The 25,111-nt window shown below is 45.4% G+C and overlaps 7 protein-coding genes across 14 annotated transcripts; 4 read left to right on the top strand and 3 right to left on the bottom strand.

Moving 5' to 3' along the window:
• Positions 1-74: 74 nt before the first annotated feature.
• On the top strand, positions 75-1,855 carry Nd-acp (NADH dehydrogenase (ubiquinone) acyl carrier protein). Of its 2 annotated transcripts, XM_076818032.1 has the most exons (4): positions 75-381; positions 842-949; positions 985-1,107; positions 1,495-1,855. In XM_076818032.1, exons 1-4 carry the CDS (start codon positions 223-225, stop codon positions 1,672-1,674), a joined length of 570 nt encoding a protein of 189 aa, XP_076674147.1. In that variant the 5' UTR covers positions 75-222; the 3' UTR covers positions 1,675-1,855. The 2 variants fall into 2 exon arrangements, with proteins under 2 accessions (XP_076674147.1, XP_076674146.1); XM_076818031.1 differs by lacking the exon at positions 842-949.
• Positions 1,856-1,973: 118 nt separating this feature from the next.
• Positions 1,974-4,572, top strand: Mob4 (MOB kinase activator 4). The gene is made up of 4 exons (XM_076818016.1): positions 1,974-2,134; positions 2,556-2,929; positions 3,003-3,137; positions 3,209-4,572. Exons 1-4 carry the CDS (start codon positions 2,075-2,077, stop codon positions 3,303-3,305), a joined length of 666 nt encoding a protein of 221 aa, XP_076674131.1. The 5' UTR covers positions 1,974-2,074; the 3' UTR covers positions 3,306-4,572.
• On the bottom strand, positions 4,182-24,983 carry Rpp25 (ribonuclease P protein subunit Rpp25). Of its 4 annotated transcripts, none has more exons than XM_076818019.1 (5): positions 24,797-24,983; positions 5,442-5,552; positions 5,191-5,369; positions 5,015-5,125; positions 4,182-4,947 (listed from the first exon to the last, which is right to left on the bottom strand). In XM_076818019.1, exons 2-5 carry the CDS (start codon positions 5,550-5,552, stop codon positions 4,728-4,730), a joined length of 621 nt encoding a protein of 206 aa, XP_076674134.1. In that variant the 5' UTR covers positions 24,797-24,983; the 3' UTR covers positions 4,182-4,727. The 4 variants fall into 4 exon arrangements, with proteins under 4 accessions (XP_076674134.1, XP_076674133.1, XP_076674135.1 ...); XM_076818018.1 differs by lacking the exon at positions 24,797-24,983 and adding an exon at positions 20,525-20,696; XM_076818020.1 differs by lacking the exon at positions 24,797-24,983 and adding an exon at positions 15,443-15,583.
• Positions 9,818-13,538, top strand: LOC143372084 (aromatic-L-amino-acid decarboxylase). 2 transcript variants are annotated; one of them, XM_076817980.1, is made up of 13 exons: positions 9,818-10,062; positions 10,146-10,259; positions 10,427-10,478; positions 10,600-10,670; positions 10,843-11,085; positions 11,174-11,299; positions 11,386-11,624; positions 11,713-11,887; positions 11,962-12,127; positions 12,199-12,251; positions 12,330-12,526; positions 12,603-12,680; positions 12,822-13,538. In XM_076817980.1, exons 1-13 carry the CDS (start codon positions 9,862-9,864, stop codon positions 12,958-12,960), a joined length of 1,854 nt encoding a protein of 617 aa, XP_076674095.1. In that variant the 5' UTR covers positions 9,818-9,861; the 3' UTR covers positions 12,961-13,538. The 2 variants fall into 2 exon arrangements, with proteins under 2 accessions (XP_076674095.1, XP_076674092.1); XM_076817977.1 differs by having other exon boundaries at positions 12,199-12,526.
• On the top strand, positions 15,427-19,227 carry LOC143372085 (tyrosine decarboxylase). Of its 3 annotated transcripts, none has more exons than XM_076817983.1 (4): positions 15,427-15,574; positions 15,826-16,039; positions 16,299-17,755; positions 17,856-19,227. In XM_076817983.1, the coding sequence occupies exons 2-4, from the start codon at positions 15,839-15,841 to the stop codon at positions 17,860-17,862; spliced, it is 1,665 nt and encodes a 554-aa protein (XP_076674098.1). In that variant the 5' UTR covers positions 15,427-15,574; positions 15,826-15,838; the 3' UTR covers positions 17,863-19,227. The 3 variants fall into 3 exon arrangements, with proteins under 3 accessions (XP_076674098.1, XP_076674097.1, XP_076674096.1); XM_076817982.1 differs by having other exon boundaries at positions 15,523-15,649; XM_076817981.1 differs by lacking the exon at positions 15,427-15,574 and having other exon boundaries at positions 15,823-16,039.
• On the bottom strand, positions 19,346-20,495 carry LOC143372104 (peptidyl-prolyl cis-trans isomerase H). The gene has a single exon (XM_076818023.1). The coding sequence runs from the start codon at positions 19,989-19,991 to the stop codon at positions 19,437-19,439; it is 555 nt and encodes a 184-aa protein (XP_076674138.1). The 5' UTR covers positions 19,992-20,495; the 3' UTR covers positions 19,346-19,436.
• On the bottom strand, positions 20,825-24,731 carry LOC143372078 (uncharacterized). The gene has a single exon (XM_076817964.1). The coding sequence runs from the start codon at positions 24,218-24,220 to the stop codon at positions 21,413-21,415; it is 2,808 nt and encodes a 935-aa protein (XP_076674079.1). The 5' UTR covers positions 24,221-24,731; the 3' UTR covers positions 20,825-21,412.
• Positions 24,984-25,111: the final 128 nt, after the last annotated feature.

Below are 25,111 nucleotides of genomic sequence, written 5' to 3' on the forward strand. Positions count from 1 at the left end.
GTTTTACTGCTCGGGAAACTTCACTAGCGCGTAGTTGAAGTACTTGCGAGAATAGGATGGAATAGGATCATGCTCCCCGCCTTCTAGTGACGTGCTCCGAAAGCATTGTCACGAATTCGTGTGAACTGATAACGTGTTAAGGTTAGTTAGGAGACGGGTAAAGTTCGCGCAGACGACTAGCTTAAATCTTTGTCGCTGCGTTTAACGTTCGCTGCCGAGAAAATGGCGTCTCTCGTGGGTGTCCGTCTTTTAACGAGAAATACCGGTACACTTAGAAATCCGATTAGTCGATTTTGTTTACGGGGTGCCGTCACACAACTTCAATTAAATGAGAGACTTTTCCACTGTAAAAGACAAAGTACCATCACGTTTGTGCCGCAGGTAAACACTGCCGCCCTTACTATGATCCCAGCGAACCTTTTCCAATGGTTCGCACATCGTGTTTGAAATTACGTATTATGTAACTGAAATGATCCACATTTCGGCGTAGCGCAGAACGGTAAAGGTGTAGCGAAATGTGAGCCACTGACTCGATCAGCGCTACGGATTTAACATGTCACGGTTTTAATTCATTTCGATACATGCTAACTGGTACAAACTTTAAATCGTATGACACCGATACGAGGATTTCGTTTCGTTGACGTTGATTGATTTCTGATACGCATTTGTCATCTGCTTACAGTAAATAGATATAACTGAGCTTTCCATTCTTTATAATTTGGGATAGCGTTTCTTATAATCCCGGGGAAAAATTTCTTATAACAGTCATTGAGGTTACTTCGAATACAGACGTATCGTGTATAACAGGCATATTAATCTATATATCATTTAACACATACAGGTAAAGACTGAAAATATTCGCGCGTATTCTACGAAAACGAAAAAGAAGGAGATCCAAGAACGCGTGTTAAAAGTGATCGCAGCCTATGATAAAATATCTGCCGATAAGGTTACCAAGATACACATTTTCTAATTGTTTTACAGGGCATAAGGGACACACGAGTCAAGCAGGTGCGCCAGTACAGCAAGGCACCATTAACACTTGACTTTATTCGCCGACGAGTACTTCTAGTACTCAATCTGTACGATAAAATTGATCCTAAGAAGGTATCTATTCGCCACAAGATGATACAGTACGGAAGATACTTGTGAAGATGTATTCGTAAATGTGTGGACGCGTTCCAGTAATGACAGGAGGCTTCCTCGACGAAGGAGCATTAAATTTACACAGTAGCTTCGATCGTTATTGCTTCACATTTGCCGAAACGTCTTGATAGATAACTTCTCAGAATGATAAATGATCAATTAACACCTCGCTTGAATCGTGGTGCCTTTGCATCGTATGTAAATTTAGTCTCCTGACAAAAATAGAAAATTAGATATTCTTATACAAGTTGTGCATAGAATTATGCTTTCATTGCGATTACACATCAGTTATCGAATTGCCTCTGTTCGCGTGTAAATCGTAACTAACGATGATTAAATCCTCTGCAGTTGACTCTGGACGCTCATTTTATAAACGATCTGGGGTTGGATTCTTTGGATCATGTAGAAGTTATAATGGCGATAGAAGACGAATTCGGGTTCGAAATACCGGACATGGACGCCGAGAGGCTGTTGAAACCAGGGGACATAGTGCGTTATGTCGCGGACAAAGAAGATATTTATGAATAAACGTCTCCGTAATTTATAACGATGTATTAGTCGGCTCTTTTCATTTTCTAAGTATTGTACAAACAAAAAAAAAAAAAACAATCGAATTTATTACTGCTTCGCGGGCAACCACCTACTTCTGTTCTCCTGTATATATAGACTAACGATTGTTATAAAAATAAAGCGAATTATTAGAGTAAAATCGTGTGGCGTAAATTCCCTCTGTTTATTTAAACGTTATTTCCCACCTAAAAGTACGGGCTATTGTCATTCGAACGTAGAATAAACTGCCATCGTGTGGCGGTAGCGTGTGTATGGTGTCGCTACTCTCTAGGCAGACATTACGGGCACGGGTACACCAGATCCCTTTTTCTTTGATCCGATCGAACGTACGCGCTGATCGAGTGCAACAACTGGCAAAATGAAGATGGCGGACGGACCTACGACTTTCCGAAGAAATAGGCCTGGAACGAAAGCAAAGGTTAACAACGACGTTATTTTCGTTAACGACTCGTTATCTCTACGTTCCCTGCGGCATTGCTCGATAAGTGTTCAATTGTACGCAACGTACTTACAGAAATATTCGAACGCGCCCCTGACATGTCCGATGAAAATCAATGAATGATGTCCGCGAAAGTGTCACTGTTTACACGCTACAATACACGTTATTTCAATTACACTATGTTACACAGTTATTAATGTTACAGATCGTTTGTAATATTCAACTCGATCTTAGGTTGTTTACCTGTTACGAATATACATTCCGTTAGCTTTTTAAAGTCTTAATGACACACGCCAACAGAGGGCATTATTTATTATTTTAGAAAAACGGAGCAATGGTACATTATTCGGACGAGCGATACATCGCGGTAGCTTATTAATCTCTAATGCTTTTCATTTAGGATTTCTGCAGGTGGCCCGATGAACCGTTCGAAGAAATGGACAGCACGCTGGCTGTGCAGCAATATATCCAACAGATGATCAGAAGGGAGCCGTCTAACGTGGATCTGATACTAAAAATGCCAGAGGCGCAAGACGAGGCAGTGTGGAAGTACGAGCACCTCAGACAATTTTGTATGGAACTTAACGGCTTAACTGTTAGATTGCAAGAGGAGTGTCATCCGGAAACTTGCACTCAAATGACGGCAACCGAACAATGGATATTTCTGTGCGCCGCCCATAAAACACCCAAGGAGTGTCCAGCTATTGATTACACGCGTCACACGCTTGACGGCGCAGCTTGTTTGCTTAATAGTAACAAATACTTTCCCAGCAGGTAATTAACCAGCTGCTGTAGGAGATTACAGTAAAGAGAACGGATAGTAAATAACCTTTGGAATTTGTTGCAGAGTGAGTATCAAGGAATCTTCGGTAGCTAAACTTGGATCTGTCAGCCGCAGGGTTTACAGAATCTTTTCCCATGCGTATTACCACCATAGAACGATATTCGATGAATTTGAGAATGAAACTTTTCTATGTCACAGGTAGTTACCTATAGGATAATAAATATAGTATTCATTTGTATACGTCGATTACTCAAACTGTCTTGTTACAGGTTCACAGCATTTGTAACAAAATACGCCTTGATGTTAAAGGAGACTCTGATAGTGCCGATTATGGAAGAAGATGGAATAACGGAAAGCGAAGCCTAGGACTTGAACGTCTATTTGTATTGCCCAAGAGACAATTTGTCAGATTTAGTGAGATCATTGGTAACACTAATATATCGCTGCGATACCTCTTAACGTAGTTCCGAATTTAATGTGACAAAAGTATTGACAAGAGGTCGGCAATTATTCCATCTGAGCTGCATTTGCAAGTTTATCATTAGAATTTCTGGAAGAAATTTCGTTTTCAGAACGATTAATTGTACAAAGCAATCCAGCGTTTCATGCTTAACGATCGTGTTTACAGTGTTCATTTATCATTAAAACGTATAAGATTTGAAATGTACAAGATAATGAGAAAAAAAAACGAACAAATTGTTACTAAATCTCTCTCATAACAAGCTCGTAATATTTTCTACGATATAGTGAACTTAAAATAATTCTATGTTATTGAATTCTCGTCGCTATATAAACGACTCTTTCATGTGTTTATATTCTGAATGTAATAAAACAGTTTCAAACTTTTTTAGAAACTGAATTTTAATAAATATCACCTATACAAGTATCAAATACGTAACGAGACTCTATATCTTGAATTTATCGATGTAACGTTATCATAGTCGCAGAGGAATAACTAAATTAGATGAATCGTCATGCAGCATATTATTAATGGCAGTGATGGTATTAAATATCGTAGTATTTTTATTTATATCGTATTTATCTCGTGTGATAATGAAGCTGGTAAGTTAAGCGTTTCTCCTGTTGTCAAGGATGTAACATTTTCTATTGTCTGAGATGTTAGACGTAAGAGAGATGTCACGGTCCTGTATATTATCAGGATTCCCGCATGTTTAAGAACAAGACTAGAGAATATGAGTAGACGTTCAACTGAACTTGCGATATTCGTTTTTTAATCATCACAATTACTGTCATAAATTTGCAAGCATCTTCAGTCTTCTTACCGATTAAAGCAATATCAGTGCCGGATGATTATCCGCCTCACTGCCGAACGTCTCCAATAAGCAACTTTTGCTAGCAGATCAATGCGAATTTACTAAAAGTCCACAATGGTTCGTTTCATTCAGAGCAGCTTTTTTTAAGCTTGTAAGAATTTGATACAATGTTATAAACTCGCCATAATCACGCATCACCTCACTGTAACGTTGTATATATATATATATAATTTGTAAATAAGAAACACAAAAGTGGCACCTTCAGAGAGACCGAGACAACAGGAATATATCGTTCCATGATTATTTCTGTAACGAATGCGCATGTACCGACAAAGAATAAACTTTCTACTTGACAAAAATCTCTTCGATTCTTACACCTAAGCCCTGGAACATCTAAAAAAAATTCACGCAGGTGGTTAATTAAAGAGACACTTACTTTTTATTAGAACGTGTCGTCTTATCAATTAATCGTATCTTATGTGCAGTGCTGTTCGATTCTTCTTCCCCTCTTTCATTATCGATCATCGTTCTCCCGTTTTTTATTTTTCTTCGGCGGCGCTTCTGTTTGCTGCTCCTTCTTCGGCCTCTTCTGACCAGTTCTCAACCCCATAGCTGCGAATTCCTCGGCGTCGATGCAGGTCATACCGCTGCCAGCTTCCTGTCTCGCAGCTTTCCTCGTCCTCTTCGGTTCCTGGCCATTCAAGAATTCCCCGCGATCGTCGGGTGCCTGATAACTACATCTCGCATAACATTAAACGCGCTGCAAGGTGCTAAGCAACCTCAAAGATGAGGACTAATTACCCAGGCTCCGATGTATCTTTTACCTCCGCCGCTTGTAAAATGTGTATTTCCGGCACGTGACGGGTTTCTAACGTTGTGCCATTTTTATTCTCCGCTTTCGACTTTTCCGACCTGCAATTCACGACCCATTTAATACCAAGAAGGATAGAAGTTCGTTAATATACTATGCTACTAACTCAACATAACGTAGTTTCGTAATTTGATGAAGCCCTTCTTGCTTCTTTTTGAAGAGCTCCGCGCAGGAAATGGCCTTTCCGATTCCATGACCAGCCGCGGTCCAAACGACGCTCTCATAATTCGGGAATTCCTTCAGGGCGTATCCAAGAACGTTTCTGATCTTCGTGCCGCTTTTCACCTGAAAAATTGCCTTCAAATAAGGAGACGAACAGCAGCGTTAATATATTCTGCCAAAGTTTAGCGGACTCACGCGCATCAGAAGAAATTTCTTGGGTAAATTCGGTATAGGGATTCCAGACTCCGTTGGCTCATCCTCCAAGACCTTCATCCACTTCTTCTTCTTCAGCTTCGATTTACCCATCTAAAAGAACGACAGCAACAATAGCAGGTGACCGTTTCTCTACCAAGACTTCCGGAGGATCGTGTTGGCTTAAAATGCACGGGTTTTGATTAAATTGGAGGAGCAGGATCGAGAATAGGCAGTGGGATTTTAAAGAATAAGGGAGCAAACGTCTTTCTGCCACTAGGTCACGAGGTTACTTCTGGAGCATGCCTTGGTACCATTCATGGAACTTGGAAGGACCTTGTACAGTCTTGCACAGAATCTTTCGTTTCCCTTCAAGGAACAATGCTTAAACATTCGCGATTTGCTTCGAGCTCCGCTTGATCCCCACTTTCGTCAAATTTCGCCCACGATTTCTTTGTTTTCCGGAAAATTCCTAATCCTGAATCGGTAGGGTGAACACTTTTCACGTAACTGGTAGATAAAGTGGGGCGATGATAGATCACTGCTAGATTAATTTATCGCGGACCTGAGAACTTGTACAACATATCGAAGATGGAACACAGTTTCCAGTAGTACAGGTAAACGAATAGGTCCTGCAGGATTGAGTATCGTAATTTCATACTGCTATCTGAGGGTTACTTCGTCTCAGGTGTTATAAGAATAGAGCGAGAAAGTTTTTGAGGGAAGTAGTTTAAGGGGTCGTTTTACTTTGAACCGCCGAAAAATTAAGTAATTTTTAAAAATATTTTTCTCAATAAATGCAACACATAATGAAATAAATCTTTTGGTATTTATTAAGCTACTCTTATATTATACAAAAAAAATAAATTGAAGAAGAATTTTTGCAATTTGTTTTAATTGTTTACAGTGTCAATATGGCACCTAAAAAAAGAGGTACGTTCATGGCGTAGGTGATTTCCCGGCTCAGGCTTATCCGAAACAAAAAATTCCAAAAGCTTCTTAATCTGCATGAGTGTCGCTATAGCCCCTAACACAATTAACAATTTTTATTGAAAAGTAAAAAAATGGCGTAGGTTTTAAAAAAAAAAACACCCAAGAGGTGGTATTCTCGAGTGTTCTATGAGAAAAATCTCGGTTATTTCTCGGCAAAAATTGTTAATTGAGCTAGGGGCTATAGCGACACTCATACAGATTAAGAATTTTTCGGAATTTTTTGTTTCGGATATACCCGAGCCGGGAAATCACCTACGCCGTGAACATACCTCTTTTTTTAGGTGCCATGTTCACACTGTAAAAAAACAATTAAAACAAATTGCAAAAATTCTTATTAAATTATTTTTGTATAATATAAGAATAGCTTAATAAATACCAAAAAGATTTATTTCATTATATGTTGCATTTACTGAGGAAAAACTCTTTACAAATAGCTTAATTTTTCGGCCGATCAAAGTAGACTGACTCCTTAACCCTCCGTTGTCACACTCAGTCAAAATGACCCACAATTTGACTTTGAGGTGAAACATCTTTAAGGTATCATTGAAAATGGTACTACTGTTTAAACCTGATGATACTTTAAATGTTAATCTTCAAGGATGAACATATATTCTACAATGTTCAAACTTTATCTCCGAACTTTTGTGACTTAATTTAACAGAGAGTTTTAAAAATGTGGCTGATTGAAAATTGGCTTGGGTCGAATCGACGCAGTGTGACAACTACGCGAGGGTGAAGAAGACTAATTTCCACTGCGAACCACCTGTTCTTGTGACACAGTCAGTTTTAGTCAGAGGTACATCGAGGTTCAAAGTGGCCTCCATTGGCATCCACTGTACATTCCGCTCTGCTAGCTTTCAATTCTACTGCACGCATTACCCACCTAATCTTCGCAATTTCAAAAGTCCTTAACCAGACACACGTACTTCCTCAAAGTGCTCCTACCTCCCGCACGATTGATTCCAGGGCCTGCAGACTGACTCTCTGTATTTTACGCGTCCAATCCCAAGTTTCGACGCGCGTCAATTAATATCAGCCACGGAGGAAGTGGGACGCACCTCGAAAGTTGGCGGCCGATATAATTTCCGGAATTCCGGTGGCGAGGTTGGAAAAAGCATCGGCGGGGGAGGAGGGACACCGCGTGGTGAGCCCCATCAATATTTTCCAATCAGCATTCGATTGCACGGTACAAACCCCCCTACCCTTTCCTGACTCCTTCGTACGGGGGTGTGCGAAGGGGGTCGCAGCGTAGGCGTATATGGTGGTGGTATGCGGCATAGCCGGCATAGCGCCGCGACGCCACGACGCCATATTGCATTATTAAGCACCCCAGTCAGTCCCTCGCCCCTGCATTCCAGCATTATGAACGTTTTTATCCCTAAAGGGCCGTCTTTTCACCTACGTAAGACGAGCGGCGCTCGGCGTACGAGCCACTGGCCACTTCCGATCCGTTGCTACTGTTTCAATGAGCGATCGCCCCGGCCCGTTCCTCGTGGAAATTACGGCTGGTACCCGTCTCCCCCACAAACGCTTCGTTAGGCAGCCAGTGACACCCTGGCCGCGATCGATTCCCTTTAAAGATTCAGCCGGTCACTTCCTTGGGAGTACCCCTAGTTCCGTGTCTAGGCAGAAATCATTATTTGCCCTATATCGGCGTCGAACCGCTACTGGCCCATTGGCCGCGGATAGTCGTGGTGAACGCGTTTGCGTCGGTGAACGGCGATTCTTCGGTCGCTCGAATAATTCCACGACAAATCGGCGACTGGCTTCAAGTATCCGTTTACCGTCGGATTTTCTACAAACATGCTACCAAGAGTGGTGAACTAGTTCCCGAGTGGGTGGGCCTTTTTCGGGGTATACAGTGTCTTGCGGCTCGGCGCTGAAAGAATCTAATTTGGAGAAGATAAAGGGATATCCTTAATGCCCGGTGGATCCAATGAAAAACGGTGGCGAGAGGAAAGGTCAAGGATTTCGAGGACTTTCGGTGCACCGCTGCCTCTGGAGACTTCTGCGAGGAGAAGGCATTCTGCGTCTGACACCTTCTTAACGATGCCTACGCGTTCTTTCTCCACCGTAATAAACCATCGCGCGCTGCTGGGAGCACGGCTTCCAATTTATTCGAGTGGCCAACCCTTCTATGGCGACGATGCTCGACGGCTCCGCCGCGAATGAACCGAGCGGGCCACCGTTTCGAGGAGTTTTCACCGTGGAGAATTCTCTTCCAGCCGGCCTTTCGAACCATCGCACGCATATTTCCGAGTCGATCAGTCCGCGAAATGAGATATCCACTCGCGGGCAACTTTCGCCACCACCACCCCCCTCCCCGCTCCTATTTCTACACTTCTCTTCCATTTCGAATTCGAAGAATGGCTGTGTAACGTAGGGCTCTCCGCAACGCTCTTAACTTATTCACACTCGCTCTCTTTCTCCGACCAGCGACGTCCCTTCGGCCCCGCCACTAGGGGGTTGGTTAATAAAATTCCGCGGGGTGAGTCAGCGAATTATGAAGTCGAGTGTCACGGCACCGTCTGGAACTGTCGGAACTTTGTCGAAGTCGATTCTTAATACCGAAAGTTCGCACCACGGGGCACATGCCATCGAGCGTTACTTTCCGTTCCCTTCTATCCGGGGCGGACGGCTAGCCCGGGTGAAATCCTGCCGAATTTAACGGCAGGTATTCTTAACATCGTTGAGAGGCAAAGGGTGAGCCCCCGCGGAGGTGGTGTTATCGCAGTAACTATTAAAGTCTCTAATGAACAGGAAGAATGAGCTCGCGAAGGAGCGCCAGACGATGGCTTCCCGCGTGTCTATTTCGAGCATCCCCTTGACGGAAATTGTCTCGGCCAGTATATAGATCCGCCCATCTCCTCCGAGCTCGTCCTTTCGAGGATCCGCGAAGTGGATCCCGCGGAAGGACGCGTTTGCGCAGGAGTCGAAGACACTTTCGCGGCCTGGATCCTCGATATATCGGCGTCGGTTGCTGGAGCTCGGGATTGCTCGGTGGTGGCTCATCCGACGTGGACCGATTCTACCGCCTCGACATCTCCGCAGTTGCTAGCAACAGGTAGGACGGTGGTGCGCCCGAGGGCCACGAAATTCCCACGAACGCCGTCGAATCGGTTCAAGGAAGTGCAACCGGCTTCACGTTTGGGAAAAAGTGCCTGTGCGGGGGTGTGCTATCGTCGATCGTAAACTACCCCTCGGTATCTCCTCGGTGCTCTTCACCGTCGATGAAGAATTCGCCTGTACTCGCGGTGGAACACTCATTGTGAGACACGGAGTGAAGAAGTACACTTATTCGCGAGATCAGTGCTGTGGAGGATCCACCGAAAACGAAACTCGCGATTCTTGGTTTAAGGGTAGTGAGCCTGTATTAAAGCGGGTGGAATTGCAAGTTAAGGTCCTCGAGTTCAGAGTGAAACGGATCGCTATGGACATCCAAGAGTTCCGTGTGCGCGGTAAGGAGATGGTGGAGTACATTTGCGAGTTTATGAGCAATATCCACAATCGGAGGGTAACACCGGACGTTGGTCCCGGATATTTGCGACCCCTCCTCCCAGCGGAGGCCCCGCTCCAGCCGGAACCCTGGGAGGACATCATGAGGGACATCGAGTCCAAGATCATGCCCGGAGTAAGTGGAAAGAAGGACAGTTTGCCTATGATTCTTGCCCCGCGATCCGCGACCTCTTGATATTCAAGGGTCTATTTCCACAGATCACCCACTGGCAGCATCCAAGATTCCACGCGTATTTCCCGGCGGGAAACTCGTTCCCATCCATTCTCGGTGACATGTTGTCTGACGCGATAGGCTGCATTGGTTTCTCATGGGTGAGTCGGGACGTATCTCAGGAAAATTAGTTATCCTCGGTCGCGTTGGTGCGCGAAGCCAATCTTCTGTGGCAAAGTTAGGGTGTCGGATCGTTTCTGTCAGAATTGACGGATCGAGGAATGACCGCTTGCTCCCTCATCACCGTCTTCTATCTTATTTGTTCTAGGCGGCCAGTCCAGCCTGCACAGAGCTGGAAACGATAGTCTGCGATTGGTTCGGTAAATCAATTCTATTCTATCGATCTCTTCCAAGACAAGCTGTCATAAAGCAATGAAATTACCTTTCTTTGACTTCTTTCAACGGATAGTAGATATCGAGAGGTGATTTTCTAAATTCTAGGCAAAGCGATTGGTCTACCAACAGACTTCCTATACTTCAACTCGGCTAGCAAGGGCGGGGGCGTAATACAGGTAATATTCTAATATCCCCTAGGATATTCTCCACAGGATTGAAGAAGATTACAAAGCGATGTGCCCATTTCACATACGGCGAAGCGTTTAGTTGGAAATGTTCGTGGTTCGGAAGCTGAGGGGAAGATATAACATTCAGAATGCCAGAAATATCACTTGGCATGGATTTCAGGGTTCAGCTTCGGAGTGCATTCTGGTGTGCATGCTGGCAGCAAGGGCGCAGGCGATCGCCAGGCTGAAAGAATCGCCGGCTCATTCACACCTGGACGAAACAGCCCTTCTGGGGAAGCTGATGGCTTATTGTAGCCGCGAAAGTCACAGTTGCGTGGAGAAAGATGCGATGATATGCTTCGTGAAGCTACGGATCCTGGAGCCTGACGAGAAGAGTGTCCTCCGCGGCGAAACACTGCGCCAGGTAGAACCTCCTCCGGTTTAAGTCGAATTAAAGTATATCACCAGAATATATCCAATTGTCTTACACATTATCAATAACTCTTCAACAGGCAATAGAGACCGACACCGCCGAAGGATACATCCCCTTCTTCGTCTCCATCACTCTGGGCACCACTGCCTGCTGCTCCTTCGACAACCTCAGGGAGATAGGGCCAGTTTGTAAAAAATACCCAGGCGTAAGAGGATCGATCTCTAATCACTGTTACCACCGTTCTTTTAGAAGATTAGAAGGATTTAAATGCCGCACAACCCCTGTTCGCAGGTGTGGCTGCACGTGGACGCAGCGTACGCAGGCAACGCCTTCATCTGCCCAGAGCTCAAGTACCTGATGGCTGGTATCGAGTACGCGGACTCTTTCAATACCAACACTAACAAATTTCTGCTGACCAACTTCGACTGCTCCTGCCTGTGGGTCAGGGACAGATTCAAGCTGACCGGTGCGCTCGTCGTCGATCCACTTTATCTTCAACACACCCACGCGGACACAGCCATTGATTACAGGTGACACGTTCTGTCTTACCAACTTGTTCCTCGGCTACTCAATCATTTACACCTTTATCCTTTAATATCGTATTTCCTGCAAATGAAGGCACTGGAGCATTCCGCTGAGTCGACGATTCCGCTCCCTGAAGCTGTGGTTCGTCATGAGGACCTACGGGATATCGGGCCTGCAGGCCTACATCCGGAACCACGTCGAGCTGGCGAAGAGGTTCGAGGCTCTGGTCAAGAAGGACGCCAGATTCGAAGTCTGCAACGAAGTTGTGGTGAGTGGTAGCCTAATCGTGCAGAGGCTTGCTTGTAGGATACCTTTCAATCGCACGTTTCTCCTCGATTGTAGCTGGGCTTGGTATGTTTCCGCGCGAAGGGGTCGGACAAGCTGAACCAGAAGCTACTGAGCACTATCAACGACTCAGGGAAGCTGCACATGGTGCCAGCCAGAGTGAACCAACGTTTTACGATTCGCTTTGCCCTCGCTGCGCCTAATGCCACCGCCTCAGACGTTGGTGAGTGATCCTCCCGCGATGATAATACTTTTGTACCATTTAACGCTTGAATGCCTTGATTAATACTACAGACATCGCGTGGAGTATCATTACGGACTATCTAGCCGAGCTGCTAGAATCCAAGGTAAGCAACATCTGCATGTTCTCTTCCTTTCTTCATGTTCTGAGACGTAGCTGCTCATATGCCGCGTTTGAATCGCAGGACGTTATGGACGAACTGGCAGACATCCGCGAGAAGAAGAGGAAAGCTACTCTGGAGCAGAGGAGGTCCTTCTTCGTTCGCATGGTGTCCGATCCAGCGATCCAGCCAGGATTCACCAAGACCCCGAACAGGACTGGGGCGAAATTGGACACGCAGGCGACGATCGGTGGCATTGGATCGAATCCTCATACTGCCACGTGAGACTCGAAACGTGTTAACCGACGAATAGTCATGTGACGAGTAGAATTATTCATCCTGCACCTGATCTTTCAGGCGCTCGTGGATATCCTGGCCACTGGCCTACTTGATGCAGGCGAGAGACGCTGCTGACACCAGCGAGTTATCTCTCAGGTACTAACTGCTTAAGTAGTTCCATTAGTCTTTGCTGTTTCATAGCTTTCGCTTTTGCTATCTTTGCCTTCTTACGATATTAATGGTACCGCGATACCTCTACTCACCAAATAACAAGCTAAACAGAGGGCCTTCCATCAGATTCCGTCATCTGGACACCATGGTACGGCTGAAGGCGGGCAGTACCGGAAGCCGTCGCGGCAGCAGCAACGGCTGCAGCCCGGAGCCGTCGCCGTCAGGTTCCCCGTCGCGTGGAAGATCGCCGAACGGCAGGGCGTAAATTCTTTCCAGACCCATCCATTTTCTAAGGTTCCTTCAGGTGCATCGATCAGAACTGGAGTTACTCTTAAATCGCGAACAGGTACTGCCGGCGGGATCGATGAGGACGTTTGCAAGTCACGCAGAATTCCGGAGGACCACCACCGCCAATCGCTCGGCGATTAGAGGGCGAGATGGCAGAAGATAGATATCGATCGATGGCTCGTTAGATTGCCTGCCTGCTCCTCCCCAGCATCAATTCCCGTTGCGCCGTTTAATTAGAGATCCACGGGACTTTCTGTAGTAGCTGGGAAAGAAATCCTCGCATCCCTCGGCGATCGTAGTAGCTAGAACGCCCGCGGCCGCTCTAAAGGAGGCGATAAATATAAGTACATCTTCTTTACTTGCTTATCGATCTGTTTATGTAAGTGTGCTCTCTTTTGGATCGCGACGGGATCATGCTCCGCGCCGTACACGGTACACGTGTAACATACAGGTACATATATAAAACGTCCACGTACGGTACACGTCGATAGTAAACGATTTCAGAAGAAACTAAGTAGCGTTCTGATTTATTCACCATCTTTCGAGCGCGATCGTCAACCCCCCACTCGCTGGTGGAATCGACCACCGGCGATTTAATAATAGCTGATCCAAAACGAAGAAGGGAGGTTCCTATGCGCTCGCGCCCTTCCGGGTACTTGGATATTCGCGATTCCGGCGAATCAGGCCAAATGAGGAAGGAAAAAAGCGAGACTCGTGCCACGTGGAGGGATATCGAGAAAAAAAAGGTGATAATGATGCTCGCCGATCGAAAAGGTTGGGGTCACACGGGTGACCGATGCACCTGGACAGTCCGTTCAATCGCCCGTACTTTTCGCGCGCGGCAATACCGTCTCTATTTTAATTCACGCCTCTCGGCTCGTTCGCGGAATGGTGTCACTACGTGGAAGAATGAAATAGTCACTAGTGACGCGTACGTTTATCGACGAGTGTCGTTAGAAGACGCTGCGTCAAGCGAAACCGGCGAGGAATGCGGATTAATTGAATGCCCGTGCACGACGAATCGCCAAGACCGCGAAACGATTAGTTTCGTCGACCAGAACGCTGGGAATTTAAGAAGAAAGGCGGAAGATCTTCCAGGAGGAGTACCCAGAAGGTACGTCCGAAGCAAACAGAAGGAACAGGTACATTCTCGTGAACGCAAATCACAAGATTACATCGCCCCGTATCTCCTCAAGTATTGCCGAAAATAATTGGAACATCGGATCTTCTTAGGTAACTCTGTAAGTCACCAATGCACCGAACGCTTAACAAATCCTGTACAAGCCCCTTACTCAATAAAAGCTGAACCACGCCAAACGTAGGTACACCGTGTCTTCTATCTACCAAAGGTTCTTCATCCCCCATAAATTGTCTGGAATGCCAGCAAGCTCCCAATTACTTCCACTAACGTACTCGTCCCTCCACCGCCAATCCTCGCGCCACCGCGAGCTTGCGCGAATCAATGGCGAATGTATAATAGCCGATGGAAAAGGAGGGTTCGCCGACGGTGGTGGGATTAATTAATTCGAACGTGGCAATCGGCCTCGGACACCCCCCGGCCGAGGAATCCAATTCGAAAACGCCGGACGCGAGGAGATGATGCGTGAAGGTGGTGGTGATAGGGAAAATGGTGATCGGCTTCGTGTGTGTGTGTTACAAAGATTGAGCGGTGACCTGTCACCGCTTCTCTACGGGGTGTTGTAAATGTAGGTGAAGAGTAAACGTCTATTTATAAACGGAGGAGGAGGGGGTGAGTTTACTCCCCGTGCATCATCGAACAACACATGCCGGGGGCTTATTCAAACACACCCCCCTGCCACTTCGCCATTGATGCCTGCCACCCTTCTTACGAATTTTCGTTCAGATTTTCGGGATCGATTCGCGAAACACTCCGCTAGGGAGAATCGATCTTTCTCTGAATCGAAATGGGAGCAATTGGGAAGCATGGACGAGGCATTCGGGGTTGCATAAAGGGTCTGAATTTTTGAGGAGGCAATTGAACGGATTATGATGTTCGGTAAATACAGTATCGATCCATAGGATTTTGGAAAATATGATACCTAGGAATATTCAATTCCTCCGAACTAATTTTCAAACAGGGAAGAACGCAAGAGATTAAACAATGAAACGTAAGGTGGATATTGGAATTTAAAAGAAATCGATCCCCTCTAAGTCTTCGCGAAACTTTGCAAACTTGCCCCAAGCGAGGGTGTAAGCGCTCCGTTTTCGAACATCAAGTATTGTTCGATAAACACGCTAATCTTCAGTGCCTAAGTGTCCCAGAGTGTGGGGAGCCAGAGCGAGAAAAACAGAACGGGCAAATTAGAAATTTTCACGATCGCCGATGCTCCGTCTCAGGTTAATCTGCGTGAAGCAGGGATGTACGAAGAGGAGGCGCGCATAAAACTGACCGGCGCTTTGGCAGGTGCTACCAGTCTCTGTTCAAGCGCGGGACAAACCTGTTACGCGTTTTCTTCGAAGCGAAGTCGCGCCGCGCACATAAATTCCCAACGTAGCGCGAGGGGTTACACAATCTAGGAATCCGAGTAACGTCAAAGTGGATCGCTTTTCACGCCCGGAAACAGCGCGAAGTGAGTGAAAGAATTGAAACGCACGGAGCACCCTCGGTCGCCCGTTTTCGGTCTCGCGCGGCAGAACGGCCAAAGGTATTTCATCCCGAGCATCTCTTTCTCCGCGATTGACGTTCGTTTTATTCCTGCCGACGATAAAGGGCGCCGAAAATTGCCGCGATCACGTACACGCTCGCCACGGACGTGCTCAATCGAACGCGGGCTTGGTCGCGCGCGTTAACACGCTCTTCCTGAACGCTTGTGCATTCCAGGCCGGCGGGTATCATGAACATCGATGAGTTTCAAGTGCGTGGCAAGGAGATGATAGAGTACATCTGCGAGTACCTACGCACCCTCGAGGGCAAGAGGGTGACAGCGAACGTGGACCCTGGCTACCTGAGGCCCCTTCTGCCCAAAGAGGCGCCAGCCAAAGGGGAGCCATGGGACGCGATAATGAGGGACGTAAACGGCAAGATAATGCCCGGGGTGAGTGTCAGCACCGGCTCGATTATCGATTCCGACCTCTTTCGATGTTAATAATATTCGCGAATACGAGAAAATAGTAAAAAGGTAGTCTCGGCCGTGAACCACCGAGCACCATCGCCGTGCAACTATTTTCTGCCCTCTACCTTCTCTCCTTTCGTCACGAGGAGACTCTTGATCGCGGAAATCGGATCCGCGGAAGGTCCCAAATTCCCTTCCTCCGTAAGCGAGCCTCTATCACTGAAAGACTCTTGCTTTTCAGATCACGCACTGGCAGCATCCACGTTTCCACGCCTACTTCCCGGCGGGGAACTCGTTCCCGTCGATACTCGGGGACATGCTGTCCGACGCGATCGGTTGCATAGGCTTCTCCTGGGCGGCCAGTCCAGCCTGCACGGAATTGGAAACGATCGTCCTCGACTGGTACGCCAAAGCGATCGACCTTCCGCCGGAGTTTCTGTCCGAGCACAAGACCTCGAAGGGCGGCGGAGTGATACAAGGGTCCGCGTCCGAGTGTATTCTAGTTACCATGCTAGCGGCACGCACCCAAGCGATCAGGACCCTGAAGGAACAGGACCCCAACACCGAGGACTCAGCCTTCTTGCCACGACTGGTGGCCTACTGCTCCACGGAAGCGCATTCGTGCGTGGAGAAGGCCGCGATGATCGGCCTCGTGAAGCTTCGCGTCCTAGAGCCGGACGAGAAAGGCTCCCTTCGTGGCAAGCGGCTGGAATTGGCGATTCGCGAGGACGTGGCGAATGGCTTAGTGCCGTTCTTCGTCTCGACCACCCTGGGCACCACGGGGTCCTGCGCGTTCGATAATCTCATCGAGATCGGCCCGGTGTGCAAACTGTATCCGAATATTTGGCTGCACGTGGACGGCGCCTACGCTGGCAACGCGTTCATTTGCCCGGAGATGAGGCCGTTGATGGCCGGCATCGGGAACGCGGACTCGTTCAACACCAACCCCAATAAGTGGCTGCTGGTCAACTTCGATTGTTCCTGCCTCTGGGTGCGGGACCGAGTGAAACTGACGTCGGCCCTCGTCGTCGATCCCCTGTATCTGCAGCACGCCAGGTCCGGCGAGTCGATCGACTATCGTCACTGGGGGATCCCGTTGAGCAGACGCTTCAGGGCGCTGAAGCTGTGGTTCGTGATGAGGTCGTACGGGATCACCGGGCTGCAGAAGTACATAAGGAACCACATCAGGCTCGCTAGGCGGTTCGAGACGCTGATGAAGAAGGACAAGAGGTTCGAGATCACGAATGATGTTAGGGTGGGCCTGGTCTGCTTCAGGCTGAAAGAGAGCGATGAGATTAACCAGGAGCTGCTGGCGAACATCAACGCGTCCGGCAGGCTTCACATGATCCCCGCCAGGGTGATGGGCAAGTATATACTGAGATTCTGCGTGATAAAGGAGAATGCCACCGACGACGACATCGATTACGCGGTGGACGTTATCGAGGAGCACGCGACCGAGGTGATGCTCGCCCATTACGAGGGCACGGAGGACGAGTTCAGGGCGAAGGGGCCGAAGAGCCCAGCCGCGCTGGACAAGAAGCTGGTGCGCAAGTTCAGCTTCACCAGGAGCGTCACCAGAGACGTTTACAAGCGGTCCATCTCCAAGTCGAGCCTCCACGACGGCGCCACGCCTATCATGGTCGTCGAGGACAACTCGCAGGTCGAAACCATCGAGGAAGACGTGTTCTGCAACAGCAGGTAGACCGCGCCACAGCTCACGGTGCCCAAGAAGAGGGACGAGCTGCTGTCGCTACCGTGAGCTGCTGCGACGACGTTGATCGGTGTGATGTTGTTTCAGGTCGTGACGATCCCGATGACGACGACGATATCCGGACGATTCGTGATTTGTGTGATATAGAGAAGGCGCTCGATACCAGACGGTCTTTTATTGGAATATCACGGCTACACGCGAATTTATACCTAGCTGTTTCTTTAAGGAAAGATACTTGTAACGGTGGATTGTATCGAGAGGCGGAGGTGTTGCGGGCGATTCTGAAAACGAAAAGGTGCAAACCCACGATGGGGAAAAATATCGTGTCTTGCTTTAATCTCACGAGACAATTATTTCATCGTTTTTTAACTGTTTTGTTAGTAACTCCATGAAATTAGACTCTCGTGAGACAAGTTTCGTGACATATTTTCAAAAATCTCATCTCTCGCGACTATTTCAATTATTTACATCTAGTTGCTGCTGAGATTTTTGTCTCGCGATAGAAAAGTCTCGTGCAAAATCTCATAGTGGATTCGCACCTTAACGGGGAACGATTAATGACGGAGATTTGACGGTGTATCTCGCGTAGGCTATCGTTTCGCGAATGGTTGTTATTGAACGTTTTTGACGCAGATTGCCATGCTTTCTCGAAGTAATTGGCAAATCGTTTGGGAATTCGCCGTACCGTGCACGATTTTATGCAACGTAGGTGCAACTTGGAATTTACTTTCGTACTTATTCCGCAATCAACCAAAGCCAGAGATTATGTGCTGACGAAAAATGATCGTCCGGCGTGTACGCGAAGATGTATCGGCTTGGTATTTCGGAAACGCTAAAGCCACTCTTTCGTTTCGTATCGAATGTAACAGGCAAGGGGAATAATTGTACGTAGCGTAAGCAACTTATCGATTCGTGTAACAATCCAGAGCATGTTAAAAATTAATACGTAGTTATGTAAAGATAAGACTCACCGTTAAGTACATCGATCGTTTCTTAGGCTATCGATAGACACGTTGAATTATTTAATGAACGAACTATGTACGAGTATGATAGTTTCCGGCTAGATCGCTGTAACAATTAGATACGACAAAGGATGACCTAAAAATTTACGGCTCGAATCTTGTCAATCGATACTAGCGTTAGATCGCGCGCTTAAATTTCGGTGTTTTACATCCAGAGATCGTATTGACATCTCAATCGCGTTCGGATTTTTATCCAGCACAATAGATACTAAAGTGAAATATTTATATCGTATGTAAATCTAACGTAATGAAATAGAAGTTCGTAAAACAACAACGTTTCTCGTTTAATTATATTCTTATGGAATAAGAAGTTCTTAAGCTCCATCAGAACCATCAACTCTCTAATGAAGACATAATTGATGGACTCCTAGAGCTGTATATAGCAGACATTAAATAGTAATAAGTCGGACCTGATAGCCAATTAATTAATAAGAGATCATAAGATAGCTAGGGGCGGCGCAGGGTATAGACAGCCCCGAGGTATGTAATTACTATCAGCTATTGACTTAGCTTGTAATTATACCTCGCCGAAGGATGTGTATTAAAAAACACTGCTTCTACCTTTGAAAAATATAGTACAGCATTTATGGTGTATTTTACATATATACGTTACTTATAAAAATATAAATTACTGTTACATCGGCTATTACATCTGCCCGCATTGAGATATCGTCACAGGAATTTTTGGTTTATTGTTCGGCCCTGTAGGAACGTTCTCCACTTTTCTCATGACGAGAAGTCCGTCTATGACTCTTCCGAAGACAACGTGTTTGCCATCCAAGAAATTGCACTTGGCGCAAGTAATGAAGAATTGGCAGCCGTTAGTGTCTTTGCCACTGTTGGCCATGGATAACAGCCCCGGCGAGTCGTGTTTCAATGTGAAATTCTCATCGGGAAAGGTTCCACCGCCATAGATACTTATGACTCCAGTTCCATCGCCATTCACAAAATCACCACCTTGGATCATGAAGTCTTTAATGACTCTGTGAAATATGGCACCTTTGAAGCCCAAAGGTACACCGTCCTTTCTGTATTCTCCAGTGCAGAACTGTCGGAAGTTCTCCGACGTCTTTGGGCAAACATCCTCGAATAATTCGAAAATCATTCGGCCGATTTCTGTCGTACCCACAGATACGTCGAAAAATACCACCGGGTTGTTTGGATTTCGAAGTTGGGCTTGAATTTGATTCCACGTAGGCATATTTACGGAATTTTAATAGAAAATTCGAGGAACTTCTCTCAGTTCAGTGTAGTATCGTCTACTTTCAAATTATTCGTCTATTAAAACGAATCAGCGGTGACATAACCTCGTCAACTTGCACAGATTTCAACGTGCTTCACGATTGAGGTTAAAACTTCCTCGTTTCGAAATGTATTTTTCTTAAATGAAATACACTTCTAACACAGTCCTTGTTGAATAACTATAACACGTTTACATAGACTATTCTTTTGTAATTAAGTTTAAAAACGTAAGATTTCATGAACATTGACTGAACGCTCTCTTATTATGACGCTGTAAAGTAGAGGAAGATGCTAAGAACGCTTAGTATAGGTTAACGTTTGAAATATAACTCGCGAGGAATATTAATTGTTAAATAACAAAGTAATTTGCGATCGTGAATGCATAATTTAAAAATTTGTAAGTACATAAATATGTTCGCCGGGTTTTCCAGAGAACTACAGTCACGTGTACGTATACTACGCGTTCATTGCTTTTTAGCAATCAGTATTTACCTTTCTGTAGATGGCTATGAAGATTCGATCGGGCAATTATCAAAATCACTCGACACCTTGTATGATAACTATGAAATATAATTATAAAACACGATTGTATACTTTGTAAAATAACACGCACTTGTATTTCATCCCGGCAAGAGCACGTGACTGCTTCGTAACTTTGTTCTGGAAAAGCGCGCGCTAATATAAATTTTAAAGAGCCAACTATCATCAATTTAATTAATACTTTTCAAATTGAAATTGTCGACGCACTAAAGAAGAGTAAGTTTCAGTGTGATATAAAGTAAAAGATAAATGTAGAAAATAAAATGCACTTTATTTTCATATTGCACTTCATACTTCTACATTGTAAGTGCCATTTGGCTCGATTATTTACGTACCGCAGAACGATACATAAATTCAAAAGACCAAAGAATATATATAAAACTGCATTTAAGCAGAACTAAACAATCGTCCGATTACTTTTTTACGATATGTTTTTTATCCTTTTTTCATTCAACATAAACATCAGTGCATTACACGTAATATACGTATAAATCTTCGTCTAACCGATTTTATTTTCAATACACGTACATCATTTTTACCACACGTATAGTGTGCGACCTAAATGTGCAAAAGCTCTCCAGGGAATTAATAAAATGAGAAGGGATCAATTAAAAATGTATAAATATAATCGACAATTCCCTGTGTTTTAATATCAGTGCGTTTTTAAGACACATAGAAAACCGGTGCTCTAGTACTACTATTGGAAACAATATTTAAATAGCTGTATTTAGAGTTTCTGTTCCTTCCGATGTGAGAAATGTTAAAATTCATTATTCCCTAAATAGTCACATTAATAGCATGAGAATATCACAAACTTGGATAGCGATAAAGTAACAATAATTATATATGAATTTTAACGTGTTCCATTAGCACGTTTTTATCGTTAAAATCTTCGCCACAAATACCACAGACCAATTCTTCTTCGTCATCGCTCTCGGCTTGATGGTACTGTACAACTTGTATTACAGCTGTTTGAGCTACTCCTTCTTGCATTAAAGATTCTTGGCCAATGTCATTGTGATCCTTCACATTTTGATCTTGCCTAGTCGAATGATGAGCTACCATGTCCATAGGCAGATCGCTATTACCCATTTGTGTGATCTGACTGGAGAAATTTTCATGGCCCTGAGGATTTGGTAATGCTAAAACGGGCAGCGATTCATTCTGCTTTGATATCAAGTGCAAAGTATTGTTTTGTTTCGAAGTCTGTATTAAATGCATCGTAGTTATTTCACTATGATTGGCTGTGGGATGAAGTGCACTTCCTTCTTGCTTAATGGGAACTATGCGAGTAGCATTGCTCTGTTTGTCCATAGCGATCATGCTCAAGGATTCTCTACGACTATGATTAGTATGCGAAATATGCATGCTCTCGTCTTGTTTCTCATCGACTATTAATTGTACATTATCAGGCTTCAGTTCTGATATCGTGATGTAATCTTCATTGCGCTTTTCCGTCGTGACTACAAGGAAGGTACTATTTTGTTTGTTATTTAAAATCTGCTGATCCTCTGACTTCTCCGGCTCCGTGATAGACAAAAGCGCCTCAGTCTGCTCCGTTTTCGAAATCATATGATTCTCAGCTGCCTGTTTCCCTTGTAGCGTAGTGCTCGGAGACGATTTTGATTTCTTCTTAACTGGCTTGGGTTTCGGTGCATTGTTATTAGTTTTGGCTTTTGCTTCTGCTATCATCTGGTCAGAATGCTTAACAATGTGTGCGCATAACTCGTCGCGATCTTGATTCAGGGCGCCGCATATGGGACAGGCGAAGGGAGGTCCGGTTGCTTCGGTCTCGTTCTTCCCTGCCGCGTGAACCCATCGGACGTGCTCCCGTAGAACGACCTTTTGATTAAATGCTCTTGAACACAGGGGGCAAACGTGCGGTCTTTCTCCGGTGTGAATACGTTCGTGTTTCCTTAATGTTCCGCCATCTCTAAATGCCTTCCAGCAGAATTTACAGCCGTATGGTCTTTCTCCAGTGTGAGTACGATGGTGTATTAAATATCCCTGCCTAGATGAAAATGTCTTCGAACAAGTATCGCAGTGAAAATGAGCGGGGCTGCCCGCGTGAGTTCTACCATGCTCCCAGAGCCCTTGACGGGATACAAAACTTTTACCACATTCTGTACAAGTGAACGGAGAGTCGCCAGGATGTGCCGATAGCCTGTGCTCGTCCAATTGGTTTTGCTTCTCGAATTGAGATCCGCACACCTCGCAAGAATGCGTCTTCTTTCTATGAATCCACTGGTGTCTAAACATTTTTTGCTTTGTCGTAAACTTTTTACCACATTCCGAACAGGCGTGTTTGCCCCATTTATTATTAGGCGTACCTTGCTCGATATTATTTTGCATCATTTTTTTCGCGCAAGTCGTTTGATGAGTAGCCAGGTGATTACTGTCTTGGAACTGTTTGTCGCAGTACTCGCATTCGATCGGCATATTCCAATTCTTGGAGGCATGGATCTTTTCGTGGGAGACCAGGGCCGTTGCCCGAGAAAAGCTAATTCCGCAGTGTCTACAAGTGTGTTGCTTTGTACCATTTGTTTCGATTTCTACATAATTCCTTCTATTTTCATTGTCATAAGATAAAGTTTCCACTTTCACCATCGTTTCTGTATTATTAAACGTGTTCAATGAGAGATTGTATTGCTGATTGACTTGGTTATTTATACTATTCTGTTGTGTGTATTCGAACTGCGTTACTTCCCCGTTTGGCATTACCGTAAATTCATGCAGAGTATCCATTTTTTCTTGAGGATTAGATATCGCATTAACCGGCTGTTCGCTTTGGAAATTATAGGAGGGAACCGTCCACTGAACAGTATCGTAATTCTGTATAGTTTGTACAGACGAAGATGGCACTTGATTGTTCTGCGACTCAGTCATATCGTCCGGCCATTTTCTGAACGCCTCCTCGGACTGCGATACATTATTACCCTGCGACTGCATGATGGCACGTCCGGCAACGTACGTGTGAATTTTCATATGATTAGATAAACTAGAAGGCCTCTGAAAATCCGCTCCGCATATAGTACACTTGTGAGGTCTTTCCACTTGATGTACTTGTAGCATATGACACCGCAAGCTGCTTCTGGAACGGAACAAGTTACCGCAAGTTCTACAGGCGTGCGGACGATCTACTTGATGGCAAACCATATGATTATTCAAGTCCATTTTCCTCTCGAAGCTTTCCCCGCAGGTCATGCACGACAACTTAGTCGCGGCGCAGGTAGGATGGTGCTTGGTCAGCTCGGCTTGCGTGAAAAGATTCGCGCAATTGGGGCAAGAGATTTTCTTATCTTCGAAGCAGGGATACATCCCGCCGAGTTGTCGGAGAGCCTCGACAGCCATAGATTCATCGTCCCCGGACGTGTATTGCTGTGGCTCCTCCTCCTTAATATATATAGGATACACCACGCGATTCTCGTCTTCATCGTCGGAATGCTCCGCTAAGATTTCGACCGCGACCTGTGTCTCCGTAATACCAGAATTGACATCGGTTACCGACACTTCCGTGAGCCCTTCTTGAAGGACGCACTCGTCGACGGGCTCGCAGATCTCCTCGTGGGATATAATATTATCTTGAATACCGTCGTGCACCCCAGAGAGAGGAAAGGTAACGTATTGCTCATTGTCGTGGGTTTCCATAGTGTACCGTTTCCTTTGAACACTAACGGGCAATATCAAGCAGAACCTTTATGGACCTAGTTTCACCTCATGTTAAGTTAGGTCCTGTCACCACTGATAACCAAGCGGTATTTATCAATGCGTGTAAACACATCGGAAATTATCGTGTCATTCACATTTCACCATTCACGTGCTCTCGGAGGCATTATTGTCAAGAAATACGGAACGTACGCGTTCCCCTCTCGCACTGTAATTCAGTAGCGTACTATCGAGCCTTGTTTTCATTTACTGCGAATGAAACTGCGTACGTGGAAGTTCTCTAATTAAGTTACTAGCGCGAGAGCATGTCTACGAGGTCTGCTCTGCCGCGCGGTGATTTATTCGCTCTACAGATTTGTATAAATTCACCATTTGTACGATAGTGTAACAAGGTTATTTGCACAGAAGTGCAGCAAGCGTGCGCCACCTGAAGTTGTCGGCGTTCTTTGCGCAATGCCCAACAAGTTGAAATTTCGATACTTCAAAGGTGCCGGCGGAACCGAACTTTTAACCGCATAAACTACAAACGTCTGCCTTAACTGACAAAATCGTACTCACCACTTTGTTGCAATTCTATTCTCGCTGGAGACCTTCATGAATATGTTCCATTCATTCCAACAGATAATCTGGTCCTCCCACTTGAAACTCTTATTCTCTCTGCCACACGCTCGAACTTTTCACACTTGACGCTGCACTTCCGCGCACAAATGTCTGTTAAATGAATGCAATTACAAATACCCCATGCTTCACTAAGGCTGATTCAGACACGTCCAGTGATTTAGTCGAGTAGCGAGTAATTTAGTAATTACCATTGTTTTACTACACTACTTGACTAAATTTTAGTGTCTACACACGGAAAATTACTAAATTACT

This window comes from Andrena cerasifolii, chromosome 8, assembly GCF_050908995.1.
Source record: "Andrena cerasifolii isolate SP2316 chromosome 8, iyAndCera1_principal, whole genome shotgun sequence".
In the NCBI taxonomy this organism is placed as follows: Eukaryota; Metazoa; Arthropoda; class Insecta; order Hymenoptera; family Andrenidae; genus Andrena; species Andrena cerasifolii.